We start from the raw sequence: 15,649 nt of genomic DNA on the forward strand, positions 1-15,649 counted from the left end.
ATTTCTAGGACGGACTTCTATACTCCAAGATTAATTCATTCTTCACCAGAAACAGTTTTCTTCTTGTCCAAGATTAACAATAAATAACAATTACTTTTATTGCACACTTAATTATTCTATTGTATGCACAATAATTAGATGCCAAGTTAAGGCCTAGCTTTAGAGGAAACGTAGAGTGAATAAAACATAATAAGTATATAAAAGTATATTCCTAGTAACATAGATTCGTTCAGTTGTTGAAAACATGGAAAAAAGTGTAAAACTGAAAGCCACGTGAAAGCTTATAGTAAGCATTGTTTGAGAAAACAACCGCTGAGTTTATTATGTTTCATTTTCATTTTAGGTCCGGCATGGCCAAGTGGTTAAGGCACTCGGCTCGTAATCGCGTGTTCGACTCCCCGCCACACCAAACATACTCGCTCTCTCAGCGGTGGAGGCGTTATAATGTATAATTGTAACATTTTAAATAAATATTTGAATAGTGTATTGACCATTCTTTCATTTTTGTTATTGATGCTAATCAAAAAAATGCAGGTCTTAATACTCAGCCCTGAGGTACCCTACTCATGGCATTAAACCTTCATTTATAATAACCCTCTGATTTCTTCTCTAGTCTGTTTTCCATCCAATGATCAAACCTAATCCCCTCGCCTACATGGCCCGGCATGGCCAAGCGTGTTAAGGCGTGCGACTCGTAATCTGAGGGTCGCGGGTTCGCATTCCCGTCGCGCCAAACATGCTCGCCCTCCCCGCCGTTATAATGTGACGGTCAATCCCATTATTGTTTAGTAAAAGAGTAGACCAAGAGTTTGCGGTTGGTGGTGATGACTAGCTGCCTTCCCTCTAGTCTTACACTACTAAATTAGGGACGGCTAGCGCAGATAGCCCTCGTGTAGCTTTGCGCGAAATTAAAAAACAAACCAATCTTTTCATTTTTTTTGTTTTATTTTTAGCTAGTCATACTGATTGTTTTCAATTTCCAAGCAGCTGTTTTTTAAAGCCACTCAGTCGCTAAACATTGAAGAGAAAAATGAGATTCTGCTTTTAATATATTGTCAAAGGTGTAATTATATGTTTCGTATTACACTTTCCATTTAAGTATTTCTTTTTCTAGGGCCAGTTTTGTTTGTTATCTCGGAGTGGATTTCATATATATATACATTTATCTACTTCACTGTTCTGAGAAACAAATATATTCGTTTCTTGAACTAAAGCTAACTAGTACTGTTGAGTTTACATCTATCGATGCGTTGAAACCTATTAACATATTATTCTATCGTACAATTGCAAGTTATAGAACTTTCAAACAGTAAGCCACAGAAAACCAGTTCAATAGTTGCTGTTTTTATTTTTTTGCTACCCCTAGGCGAAACGGCTAGATAAGTCAATACCCACTGCGAATCAGGCTTAGCCGCCACTAATTTAGAACTGCTAACCAGTGTTAGAGCAAGCAGCAGTAACTGCTACTTATGCGACTACTACAATCTCAAGACATTTCAAATATCAAACAGATAACAACTTATGTTTAATTTATAAAATTAAGAATACAAGCTAGAAACTTAGAAATTAGACTCTTCAAACTTATTAAAATTGTTCAATAAGTAGTATTAGATGCGTATGCCTAAACATTTATTTACGAAACACCAATCAGTCTATTTGTGCAAACACTAACTCAAAGTAATCATGCCTATCGCTTTATCTGATCTTAAAATGTTATTTGTATACGTTTCGACTTTAGAAAAAGTGTTCTGTGAACTGTAATATGACAATAATTTTGGTAATGTTGAAAGAAATAGATCACTTTGCCACTATAATTTTAAAGCTACAATGAGCTTTTACGGAAGGTTCTTTAACGAAGTGTCACACGAAACTTTGATAAAAGAAATATGCAATAAGTAGATTGGTTGGTTCTTTATTACAGTAAAGATTCTTTGGGATATCTCTGGTGTCCATAGCGAGGAATCGAACCCTGGATTTTTGCGTTGTAAGTCTATAAACTTATTGCTATCCCAGTGGAGAACATATGTAGTAGGATATAACTTTCAAACTTATAATTGTTCAGTGAAAAGTTAAAAAGATATTTTTGCCTACAGCAAAACTGATCATTCAGGTCTTTCCAGACTGGAGTACGACTTCTTCCAATTAGTCATTAGCTGTTATTTCAACCATTGTGCGCACTAAGTTTCATTCCTTACTTAATAACCAAATGGTTTATGTTTGTACAACCATCCAGGTAACTAATAATTTTGCCCCCCAGTGGCTCAGCGGTATGTCTGCGGACTTACAATGCTAAAAAACAAGTTTCGATACCCATGGTGGGCAGAGCACAGATAGCCCATTGTATAGCTTTGTGCTTAATTCAAAACAACTAATATTTTTATGTGGGTAACAAATAAAAAATGGACTTATTAACGAATTTATTTTTGTACATGTATTTAAGTATTTTACTAGTAATTTGGTGGATTTCCAAAAACATGTAATCTTACATGCATTTTTAAGCAATTGTTATAAACCATTTTTCCAAAATTATTTTTACTGTATTTTGATAAAAATCTTACATAAAGGTTTGGTTTGAATTTCGCACAAAGCTACACAAGGGCTATCTGCGCTAGCCGTCCGTAATTTTGCAGTGTAAGGCTAGAAGGAAGGCAGCTTGTCCTCACCACCCACCGCCAACTCTTGGGCTACTCTTTTACCAACGAATAGTGTGATTAACAGTAACATTATAATGTTCCCACGGCTGAATGGGCAGGCATGTTTGATGTGACAGGGATTCGAGACCGTGACCCTCGGATTACGAGTCGAGTGCCTTAACCACCTGGCGATGCCGGGGCCCCTTACGTAGTGAAATAAATGTTTTTGGTCTTTCAAGAAAGTAAACTTAATAAGAATTAACAAAGCAATGATCAGTAAGGTTTGGGAAAATGTGAATTTTAACTTATTAAAACTGTTGCGAAGGAAAAAATTTCTCAATTATTTAAAAATAAAATTCCGTAGGGCGTAACAGCTTTGTAATAAATGTGTACATCTTTGTTGACTCACTACGATGCCGAGTATGTTTGAAATGTAAACAAACTACGCCCTCTTTCATCAAACATATAAGTAACATTTATTTACATAACGTCTAAGGTTATTTACTAAACAGTAAGTGTCAAACACTTTATAATAATGTAACTTCTGCTTAGCGTTAGTTTCTCTGTTACTAACCTATGAGGTCTGGCATAGCCAAGCGCGTAAGGCGTGCAACTCGTAATCCGAGGGTCGCGGGTTCGCGCCCACGTCGCGCCAAACATGCTCGCCCTCTCAGCCGTTGGGGCGTTATAATGTGACGGTCAATACCCTTATTCGTTGGTAAAAGAGTAGCCCAAGAGTTGGCGGTGGGTGGTGATGACTAGCTGCCTTCTCTCTGGTCTTACACTGCTAAATTAGGGACGGCTAGCACAGATAGCCCTCGAGTAGCTTTGTGCGAAATTCCAAAAAAAACAAAACTAACCTATGTCGCTGGTAGGTAGTAATTTTATACGAGAAAAAATAATAAAGAAATGAACATTTAGAAATGTATACTTGTATTTTAGTTTGATTTTAATAAAGCTCATATGGTTTCCCGTTGACTCTAAGAAACATATATCTGCTGGAAAAATGCAGGTTGTCTAAAATCAAGCATTATACATCCAAAATTGAGTGATATATATCGTAAAAGTACATGCGAAACAAATAAAATAAAACTAAACTAATTTGAAATATTTGAACATTCTAGAATTGTTAACATTAACTATTTTAAGTCAAAATGCAGTACAGCACACTATATTTTATATCTCTTCAAATGGTATCAGAAGAGCACATTATTACTTAAATACCACATTTTCACATTTCTTAAAGTTGTAGTTCTTTGTGCAAATGTTTCACAAATATGTTTTAATGAGCCTCTTGATATAAAAAAACAAACAAAAGGTCAATTATTTACCAGTTAAGTGGGTTTGATTTCAGAATATACATATTTCATGCAGAGTTAAGATCATGTTAGTTTCTTTGTAGCTGAGGCACAAAACTATACCTTGGGTTATCTGTGGGTTGTCACAAGTTTAGTAAAATACTGAATGTTGTTTAAAAATAATTAGAAACTAGTATCACAGATTTTCTCTCTTCATATATATCTTTAATATTAATTCATTAGAATTGTGATGTTTCCTTTGGTAATTGACCCAATGCATCCCTAACTTTTCTTCCAGAACAGCCACAACGTGCGTGTTTTTTTTAATGTGTTACTTGTTTGTTTGTTTGTTTTGTTATGAACACAAAGAAATCTGTGTTCATATTGAAAAAAAGTGGTTATGTCTCGTTTTGATGCTTGTAATTACCATGTAATATATATCAAAATATCAAAGTTGAATGACTACATTAGTATTAATGCATTCAATAATATTTGGTGTTTCATATGTTATTTTCTTTTATCGATAGGCTTAAGTATTTACATTCAGAAATTGAATCTGTTTTAGAAGTATCATAGGTCCACAGCTGAATGCATATACTTCTGTACTTGTCACATATAAAAGGGGAGTAAAATCAATTTAACTGTATTATTTTTCAAGTCTTTAATATCATAATTGCTTGTTTTTTTGTTTGTTTTTTTAGAATTTTGCACAAAGCTACTCGAGGGCTATCTGTGCTAGCCGTCCCTAATTTAGCAGTGTAAGACTAGATGGAAGGCAGCTAGTCATCACTACCCAACGCCAACTCTTGGGATACTCTTTTACCAATGAATAATGGGATTGACCGTCACATTATAACGCCCCCACGGCTGAAAGGGCGAGCATGTTTGGCGCGACCGGGATGCGAACCCGCGACCCTCAGATTACGAGTCGCACGCCTTAACACGCTTGGCCATGCCGGGCCAATGTGTTACTTTACTAGTAACATAATGACGTAACGTTTCTCTGTGATTAGCAAGCAGTTGTCGCATTAACACACCGCACATTCGACTCTGGAATGCATACTCGACACTTTATTTATATACAGGTGTGTCATCACAAAAATAAATAAATAAATAGCGGTATAATTTATCACTTCTGCCAAAAACGTTCCTTAAGAAGACGAGTATTATTACACACCAGTTCTTGGTGGTTGGTGGTTTCCATATTCAAGTTACAGAGAAGAAAAATCGCTCATCCAAGAAGAACTACCCAAGTGTATTTTTGCACAAATGGTATGCTGTTGGATAATCTGGAATGAAAGTTCAATGAAGAAAACCCTTAAAAGGCTTCCAAAAATCTCACAAGGCCTCTTCCCCAAAAAACTGAAATCCTGGAAGACAAGTCACGACACTAAGAAATGTTCAATCCAATATAGTTAAAGAAGTATTCATCAATACTTAGCTCATAAAACATTTTGTGGGGTAAGGCCCAATACAAGATATGTAAATAAAGAAACTCGAAACTTCTGTCCTGTTAATATCTATATTACCACTGAGATGATTGGTTGAGTAAACCCTGAGACCATTACGAGTCGGTCTATCCATCTGGCCAATATGGCCCAAATGTCATTTGTTCGAAGTTAAGCAATGAGCTATCTGTGCTCTGTCCACCACAGGTATCGAAACCCGGTTTATAGCGTTGTAAGTCCGCAAACATAGTACTATGCCACTGGGAGACAAGCCATTGATTGGAGCTATAGTCTGAGTACGCTAACCATTAGGTCATACTCAACACTGGTGTACAATGAAACCACGAAACGTATTTGCTCGGTTGTGTGACGTAAAGATACCGAAGTAAATATTTAGTTCGTATTTATTGAATTAATTAATTATATTGTGTGGATTTGTTTCAATTTAATAACAACACATCTGCTCTTAATAAATATTTTCTGACTTTTCATAACTTTATGTGATACTGCAACGAGCTTTAACTTCAAAACAAGAAAGAATAAAAATGAAAGCTCATTCATAAATACTTACGAACATTTGGATCAACTGTCTTGTTACGAATAAAAGTACCCATCACTGCAGCAGCTACTACGAACGAATTCCCATTAGAGCCAGGGAGTTTTAGGATTTGTTCAGCCTTTTGTGCATACTTTTGGTAAATCAACACAACAGGCAAAACAACTCCGATAAGAGCTAAGGTGACCAACGATTTCCAGACATATCCTTGAACAAAATTTAAAAAGCTAACTGGAAACAGTGCTATGTCTTGTTCCATGGCTTGACTTAGTCAGTAGTTTCTCTCTTTAAAATTCTCTCCTTTTCACTTTATTACTATAACTATAGCCTTGAATATACTGTTAGGTCTACCCTCAAGGTACAATCCAACAGTGAAAAGCACACTTACATATTATGGTGGCGCATGCGCATTACTGCTTTAACGAGCAGCTTGACTTACAAGTATTGAGAACAGGAAAGAAAAATATAAAATATGAAAGTAAACGAAGCAGGCAAAATTTATAGTGTTTCAATACGCCTAAAATAGTATGTATATTTGAGTTTCTTTTAGCTAAAACAAATGCATATGAAAATATTCGACTGCATTTGAACTAAACATAATATATAATACGATTAACCTATTCGTTATATTTCGAGAACTTCACAAAATCGGATAGAGGGCGCTAATTTATTCTAATGAACATTTTACAGGTGACTACCATTTCAAGTTTTTGTTTCGGTTTTTGAATTTAGCGCAAAGCTACTCGAAGGCTGTCTGCGCACTACCATTTCAAAACAGACACTCAAGGCCATCTTTTCTTCGGCAGGGTAATTTCCTTTTCTCTTACACAACAATATTTATATCCAAGCGTCTTTTTACGGTCACCTTTCAGGTATATACAACATTATACTAACTGTACTTAAAGTACATCTGTTTTGAAAACTGTTTGTTTAAACAAGCCGCCACCTTCTTGATGACGAAAAACCAACTCACTTGAAGTAAAAATGTATCTCAGGACGGATAGTATGAGTATTAACACTTTTATTAAAATAAAGTAAAGAACAACGTTTCGACTTTCTTAGGTCATCTTCAAAAGATAGGTCGAGCGTTGACAGTTTGGGGAAAGTAACAAGAGGCATTAGTTGGGAAGATTTCGGGTTTGCAAAACCGTAAATATTCTTTATTGTAACTTTTAACTCATATGTTTATATAGTTTTGAGAGCTTGATGTATCAGACTGTTTAGGGTTACAGTTTTACATTTTCTAAATTACCTTAAAACTAAATTAATACATCGTACTTAATTGTATTATAGATACATTTATTGGATTTGTTTTATTTTGGTTGTTTTTTTTTTGTAGAGTTTGTTTGTTTGTTTTATAATTTCGCACAAAGCTACTAGAGGGCTATCTGTACTTTTGTTTTTGTTTTTTGGAATTTCGCACGAAGCTACTCGAGGGCTATCTGTGCTAGCCGTTCCTAATTTAGCAGTGTAAGACTAGAGGGAAGGCAGCTAGTCATCACCACTCCCCGCTAGCTCTTGGGCTACTCTTTTACCAACGAATAGTGGGATTGATCGTTACATTATAACGCCCCCACGGCTGGGTGGGCGAGCATGTTCGGCGCGACCTGGATGCGAACCCGCGACCCTCAGATTACGAGTCGCACGCCTTAACGCGCTAGGCCATGCCAGGCCCTTCTATCTGTGCTAGCCGTCCCTAATTTAGCAGTGTAAGACTAGAGGGAAGGCAGCTAGTCATCACCACCCACCGCCAACTCTTGGGCTACTCTTTACCAACGAAAAGTGGGATTGACTGTCACATTATAACGCCCCCACGGCTGGGAGGGCGAGCATGTTTGGCGCGACCGGGATGCGAACCCGCAACCCTCAGATTACGAGTCGCACGCCTTACCACGCTTGGCCATGCTGGGCCGTTTTTTGTAGAGGGAAGGGATTTTAATTTTCTTTTAGTACATTTTATGTGCGTGTGGGTTTTCTTACAGCAAAGCCAAATCGGTCTATCCGCTGACTCCAGTACAGTTTATGTAATATTATTATCTTATCTGCTATATAGTTTTGTACTGAGGTTAGTGGTGTTGTAATTCTAATTTTACTTTGTGCTTTTGATTGTTTTTATTCGTTTATCATTCGTTTTACTTTTTCTGTTTTGTATGGTGCAGAAATCGTATTTTTCATTTATTGTATTTTTATCTTATTCACTCCTTCTGTGACAATGGATAGTTAAAAAACACAAAGGTGTCATTACATAATCTACTTTACTGATGCCTAACCATGACTGATTTTGAAATAGTTCTATAAAATTCATGAAATTTGAAATAGAAATCATGAATAGAATTTTAGATATATCATTTATCTCTCACAGATCATTGCCGAAGATGCCGATCGTAATACCAGAATTCACTAGCTGGGTAGAATAACAAGGGAAAATAAAGTATTCCCTGAAACACTGTTTATATACATTGTATTGTTTATAACGTTTGGAAAATACGTAGACTGAAACACACAAAAACAAAAATGTGAAACCAAATCAGCCGAGCACATTCAAAAGGTTTGCCTTTCTTCATCAAGGGCAAACTTGGACTGATTAATTAAATCTAACTGTGAATAATATAGTGACGTCATGACAGACAACCATGACAAGTTTATTTGTTTTTGAATTTCGCACAAAAAGCTACTCGAGGGCTATCTGTAACAGGTGGTCCAAACAACTTTGTTTATGATGCAAACAATAAATAGCTAATTCGGCACTATTTTAAACATAAATTCAGGACAATAAATGACTCTGTATGTGTGAAGTGATCTAATGGAGTTTTTTTTTACTTTTTTTTCTTCTTGCAGGTCCTCCGGCAGGACTGCGGTAAGTGGTGGACACAGCAAATAACCAGATTTGTTTTGTTAAACATTCTTTCCTGACAGTAGAGTAAATATGAAAAGGAAACCATATTATTCTTGTGGCAAAAGTTCAATATTTTCATCCCTCTGCAACAAACAAATACGTTTAGAGCGTACCTGAACACTGTTTTGATTAGGTTTACTAATTAAAGTTGCTGATATATAACTATGAACAAGGATATTTTTTTTGTTATTTTTTCAAAACGGTAACATAACAATCAACCATACTGAAGAGCTAATGAACGACTTCGGTCGTTCTCTTTACTAAACAGTTAATGGACTTCAGTCTTGTTCAGTATGCTAGCCGTCCCTAATTTAGCAGTGTAAGACTAGAGGGAAGGCAGCTAGTTATCACCACTCCCCGCTAGCTCTTGGGCTACTCTTTTACCAAGGAATAATGGGATTGATCGTAACATTATAACGCCCCCCACGGCTGAAAGGGCGAGCATGTTTGGTGTGACCGGGAGTTACTAAGTTTACAATGTGTTTAATCTAGAAAAGAAATAAAAACAACATTCTACCTATTGAAACCGTTACATGATAGCTTTTGTATCAATAAATGTATAAAATGTATAGACAAATAAATATAGAAAATTACAATTTTATTGAAAAGTAAGGATCGTTAGTTATTCGTAGAAATGTTATATGAAGTAAATACAGCAAAGTTATTCTGCAAAAAGTACATAAACAAGTAAAGTGATGCCAGTTGGATAGAGTTTTACACGATTTTCAATCCCTCCTTCATTTTATAACCTATCCAACTAGCATAACTTTAATTGTTTGTGTATACTTATTGCAGCATTTATTTCGTTTGGATATTTCTTACAGCAGTTCTATGAATAATCAATGATCCCTACGTTATTTTCCTCTTTATTTATTCATAACATTTATAAACTTTCAACATAGCCATAACCTTGATAGTTATAGCTTTTACAACCATTAAAACAGCAATCATAAATTTATAAAATATCATCCTTTCTTTGGTCTACAGATAATTGTATAAAGCTACCAAAGTCGTGATTAAATTTTATAAATTTGTGATTGTGGTTTGAATTCTTAATTCATTATTCTTGGTGCAAGATCTCTACTTCATTTTAAAATTAATAATTTTTAATATTATTGTTTGTTCACTATTATGCTATACCTGTAGAAAGTATATACTTTACCTTTAGAAACTGTCGCTTCATTATCAATAGATATGTATCGTTATCTATTAGGTTTAAAATATATTTCATTACATGCATGATATATTTACCGTTTTTAAAAATATTTATGTATTGATTGGAATATGAAAAGCAGATACCCACAGACTAGTAAAGTAAGCTGGAAGAATCTTGTAGTAATAGGTTGAGCCATCTAGGGGCTAGCCCCGTTGAGGTGATCAGGAAGGTAGGAAGGTAGTAGACAAAAAAGTTGCTGTTTTCGAAATTTTGGAATATTATACCGAAAATGTTAGCGACCTTTTTAAATTATTATTATTGTATAATGACATAGTATATCGTAACCAATACTTTGAATGGATAGATTCTCGCTTAGGAAATCGTTACTGTGATTTGTCAATGAGTAAATTATTTGGAAACCTTATCCATCCTTTCCGTCAAGTACTCAGTACTTAATTATAAAAAGCACGGTATTGTACTGAGAAACGTCAATTATGTAACTCGTGTTTAAACAATTTGAGATGTCAGTAATGCCAGTTGTTTTTAAACAGTTTGGGATGTCCGTAACGGTGATTGTGTTTAAATAGTTTGTCACGTCTATAATGTCTATTGTGAACAAAGAATTTTAAGACAAAGCTAATGCATAACAGTGAATAAAAAAAGTTATGGTGCAAAATGATAAAACCTTATAACTCGAGCGCTTTAGAGATGTGTACCTTTCTTTTTATATACGCAAAGTTCTTGAACCTACGTCTTTTGCTGTCATCATGAACATTTATGGTATTCATCCACACATCTATCATTACTTTAGAAGAAACATTATTCAAGATCTATAGAAAAAAAACACGAAATAAATTTATCGTGCAAGGCTTTATTCTTACCAAAATTGTGTATACAAGTTACAGTAATCCAGTGATATACCAGTTTCACACATCCATGCTGAAACATGTTTTCAGAAAACATTTAAAGAAAAGTATGTTATTACAGAAAATAATCTTATCCACTATTTTTGTAAATATAAATACTTGGATATATTTTTATATACTTTCAAAATATCTTGAAAGATAACATAGAGATAAAAAAAAGTTGAAATTTGAAACATAACTAAAAAATAATACGAAAGTAGGATATCAAGGTAAAAATGGAATTAAAAGGTACATTCAGTGAAATGACAATTTTTGTTTATCCGAAAACAAAATTAAACACTTTAATGACAAAAAAAATCGTTTATCAGAATTATTTTAGTAGTTTGTTTTAAATATAATGTATTTTTAAGTTTATAGTAATTTGTTTCAAATATCATGTATTTTTAAGTTTATAGTAATTTGTTTCAAATATCGTGTATTTTTAAGTTTATAGTAATTTGTTTCAAATATCATGTATTTTTAAGTTTATAGTAATTTGTTTCAAATATCGTGTATTTTTAAGTTTACAGTAATTTGTTTCAAATATCATGTATTTTTAAGTTTATAGTAATTTGTTTCAAATATTATGTATTTTTAAGTTTACTGATTTTATAAATAAAATCTTTACCTCTTCTTCGAAAATAAGAGTTCTTAAAACATATCTTAATACTGACGTTTTTAATTCTTTATATATCCTATGGAAACATTCAATAATAATTTCTATGGTTGCGCATAACACAACGTGCAATAGCTATCCAGAAACAATGCAGATTTAGTGTTTTTATTAAACAACTAAGCACTACAATTTTTAAATATTTGTTTGTTATTAATGTCTTTCATCGAAATATAATCCATATTCCTTAACATATTCATAAACCTTGCTCTCTTTAATTGAAATTTTATCAGTTTCTAAACGTGAAGACATTACCTCAGTACCTATACTGAAATATGTTGAATAAACTACAATTTTCTATAATTATATATATATATATATATATATTAATTATAACTGCTTCAAAATACTGACAGGATCCTCAGTTACATGCATTACACATTCTATCAAGAAATGTATATACATTAAATATATATTGATAATACAGGTATAACTCACAATATTCAAATATTAATAGTTGGGAAAAGAGCTTCCATTTTACATATATAAGTACCGCTCCCTAAAACGCTACTTTAAAACCATATTATACAGCCTTAAGTAATGACAAATTTTTGTTTGCAAAGATATTGAGAAACATTTTCTACTGGCTATGTAGCAGATTAAGCGGAAGCCTAATCTTACTATCATATGTGTAAGTTTAAAATCATCTACAAAATTAGTGTTTCTTCTGTTAATACAGTCCTTTGTACAGTAATATTATAAGAGAACACATAATACTCTTGAAGGCTAGAAATTTAACAGTATTACAGTAGCGATTTACCAAGAAAGAAATACGTCTTTTCGATAGATAGATTAGTATAGGTAGATAGATAAAGAATAAGTTTTAAGTTAATTATATATGTTGTTCAGATGGTAAAGAAGTCATGGTTTCATTGCAGAGATTAAAAATACCTTAAAATTTAATTTATTTACATACGTTTCCTAAGCCCATTTTTATACGTTATTGCTAGTCTTCAGCATGAATAAAACAACTTGATAATTTAAGCTTTGTTTAATTACCTCTAATAAAATCCCAAATATTTAAAAAACTTGTTTATTTTTGGTCCGCAAGAAGTTTAATTGTAAAATGTGTATTAGTTTTGAAGAAGTCTTTTTATACAAAAAGGTAGATTTCAAATTTATGAACCATATCATATCTGGAAATTTCAAACTGCCTTCATTTCGATCTGTTTGAAGTGGTAAATTCTTCTAAGATTCCATAATACTTAAGGTTGATTCACACTATATCTGACAATTACTTTACAAGACTAATATTAATAATTCGCACCTGAAAAATAGTACACAGTTCCAAATTCACTAAAGGCAGATGGAGTTCTTACTTATTATACTGTAATAATTCTTTCTCTTTAGTTAAATGGATTTCATCTTGAAAATTACTCATTTGTGTACGAACGACATTTAAAGCAATGATTTATTCGCATAAGTTTTTCATATTTGGCCTCAATTGCTTCGAATTGATATTTACAGGAAACAAACCAATTTTAAAACTTACTTGAGTGGACGCCAACTACCTGTTGTGGAAATACAACTATAGAAGATAACGTTTTAAAGTATTCTACACTTCTCATTATACAACTAATAGAATACTGTTTCTAAACAATCTATTGAAGAATAAAATAATCAAGACTAGACTAAGAAGTAATGACTATAATTTTCACACACATACATATATATTTCTTCATCAGACAGATGTTAATATTTTTAGCAGTATATCTTAATTTGAATTACAGTTTTCATTAAATAACTTATGCTGTCACTCAGGTTCTTTATTTTGCATAGAACTGCTGCTAATACTGTGGCTGAGGAAAACAATATTCAGTAATACAATTTAATGGGTGAGATTTATCTTAAGTTACTTCAATGTTCAGCTACAAGAAAATAGTCGTAATAGTTAATTTGTTTTCATGACTATAGTGTATACATTAATGTTGAAATTAATTTATATTCATAGAAATTTAATAAATGCTAATAACCTCTTCCAGTACGATTTTGCATGAGCTTTATTATGTAGTTTTATTTTTATTTTACAAACTTCATTCATCTGACACTATTTACAAAAATATACTTTAAAATAAAGAATATAAAGGCTTTTTTTGTAAATAATTAAAACATAATAGCTATTTTTTTCTCAAAACGTGACAAATAAGTTCCTCGTGCCGCACTCTTATTCAAATATAACCTTTTAAATAGATATGAATTATTTTGAATTTTCAAAATATATATCAAAACGTAATTAACATAACTTTAAACGTTAAATGTTTTTGTCTGTTTCTACTGCTGTCTCTGTTCTCTATTGCCTTCCCAGTTAATCACATTTTAAAGCTAAGATGAGGAATGCGTTGTTTTTGCTTTTTAATTGATTTATACAGAAACGTTAACCGATTAGTTTATACTGTTATGTCTAGGTAAACAGTGTAAGTGACATGAATCCTCTCACAGAACATTTTTATTTAAATTGCTAAATTTTACTTGCGTGATACGAAGTGTTTTCTTTTTAATTGTTATTTCAGTTACTAATTACAAATAAATTGTGTTTCTATGAAACCCCACTTCGGTTAACAATTAGGAAAACTGCTGTAATAAAATTTAAACTAATTTTTCAGTCCAGTCAAGGTCAAATTAACTAACAACAGACCCTGTTCTGTTGTTTCTCATACGTGAAGGGTTATATGACATATGATGTAACGAGGCATTAAGTTTTAAAATCATTTGTCATAAATCAAGAACTCGTGTGTTCTTAAGAAGTGAGTAGAGTGTTTATAACAAGCGATTTACGCATTAAATCTCATTCTAACTTATAGTATTTAGTATGTTAACTGTATTGTTACTATAACGTATTTTACGCATATTCAAGTTACATAAATATTTTTACGTAGAAACTACGTATGTGTACAAACATGGTAATGTCCTAATTTGTAGTATTTAAATAACATTATCTGATCGTTTATGTGTTACTAACAGTTATAACAACGTGTAACATCACAACAGCCAACACAAAGCTTTAAGGTGCATAATAAAAGGTTCATATATTTTTCAATACTGATTTGGAAGTCGGAAGGAGGTTTCCACAATAATATTTACAGATAATTTAATAATAAGAAATAAATCAAATTACCCATAATGTTACAGCACAATGAAACTTATGATAAAGTAAAACAAAACATAAAACAAAAATAATGGATACTGCGAATATAAATCAAAAACAAATCTGCAACATTAGTTGAATATAAAAAAATTAATTTGGTAATAACGAATCAGTATTAATCAAATACGACAAAATTAATAAATATTGAAAAGTATTATTTTAAAATGTACTAAGATATATAGAACCCCTTTCGGAGCTAATTGTAATCATAATAATTATATTTTCTTGCAACAGATACTCTTAACTTTGTTCTATTGTAAAAAATAATTCAAGTAAAAAACAGGTGACAAGCGCTCAGAATGTGAATGTCTTATCTTCAGTCTCAGCGATTGAGGAGGCACATTTCATCAGGTTCTCCTTCCATAGACAAAGGCGTTCTTCCTATTGCTTCATATATTTTCCCTAAGTGAAAAACATGTTACAAAATTAATAAAAACGTATACAAAAATTTAAACTCCAGTTGCCCTTTTTCCCTTCATTAGATTTTCTATTTGAAAACTATTTATTATTTCATAATTCTGTTCGAAATTATACTTTCTAAAACTTTGAATTTCATTTATAACTTATTTACTTTGTGAGCATGGTGTTTGCAGTACCATTTTTATCAGAATATTTACATTAATGTAGGTATTTCAAGAATACGTATCACTGACATAGAAGCTGATTCATCTTGTGTTATACTGTAGACTAGAGGCTTGACGAGTTTGGTAAACATTATCGGATTATGTTGATATAACGAAAAGATAAAGTCACGTTGCGATCTAATCCCAAGCCTCTATAACAGCTATGATAAAAACATTATAGGACATATAAAATTACCCGAGAATATTAGAAAAGGTGGTAAAAAGATTAAAAAAATGAAATATACACAATATTTTTCTTGCTGCTGAATCGGAGAAAAGTAGTCAACAAATCGTGGATGTTGTGGACATAATAAGC

The 15,649-nt window shown here is 32.6% G+C and overlaps 2 protein-coding genes across 4 annotated transcripts in view; both read right to left on the reverse strand.

Moving 5' to 3' along the window:
• Nucleotides 1-6,306, reverse strand: part of LOC143234075 (cytochrome P450 4c3-like) — a 51,783-nt gene extending 45,477 nt beyond the window's left edge. The window contains exon 1 of the mRNA XM_076471123.1: nucleotides 5,951-6,306. Within this exon, the coding sequence (XP_076327238.1) occupies nucleotides 5,951-6,194 (244 nt within the window). The 5' untranslated portion in view covers nucleotides 6,195-6,306. The remainder of the gene's footprint in view (nucleotides 1-5,950) is intronic.
• A 5,031-nt stretch (nucleotides 6,307-11,337) lies between these two features.
• Nucleotides 11,338-15,649, reverse strand: part of LOC143234077 (polycystin-2-like protein 1) — a 68,691-nt gene continuing 64,379 nt past the window's right edge. Inside the window, exon 14 of one of the 3 annotated variants that reach the window (XM_076471126.1) lies at nucleotides 11,338-15,112. In XM_076471126.1, coding sequence (XP_076327241.1) covers nucleotides 15,092-15,112 — 21 coding nt within the window. In that variant the 3' untranslated portion in view covers nucleotides 11,338-15,091. The remainder of the gene's footprint in view (nucleotides 15,113-15,649) is intronic. The other 2 variants (XM_076471125.1, XM_076471124.1) reach the window with 2 other exon arrangements.

The sequence above is a fragment of the Tachypleus tridentatus genome, chromosome 12 (assembly GCF_004210375.1).
Source record: "Tachypleus tridentatus isolate NWPU-2018 chromosome 12, ASM421037v1, whole genome shotgun sequence".
In the NCBI taxonomy this organism is placed as follows: Eukaryota; Metazoa; Arthropoda; class Merostomata; order Xiphosura; family Limulidae; genus Tachypleus; species Tachypleus tridentatus.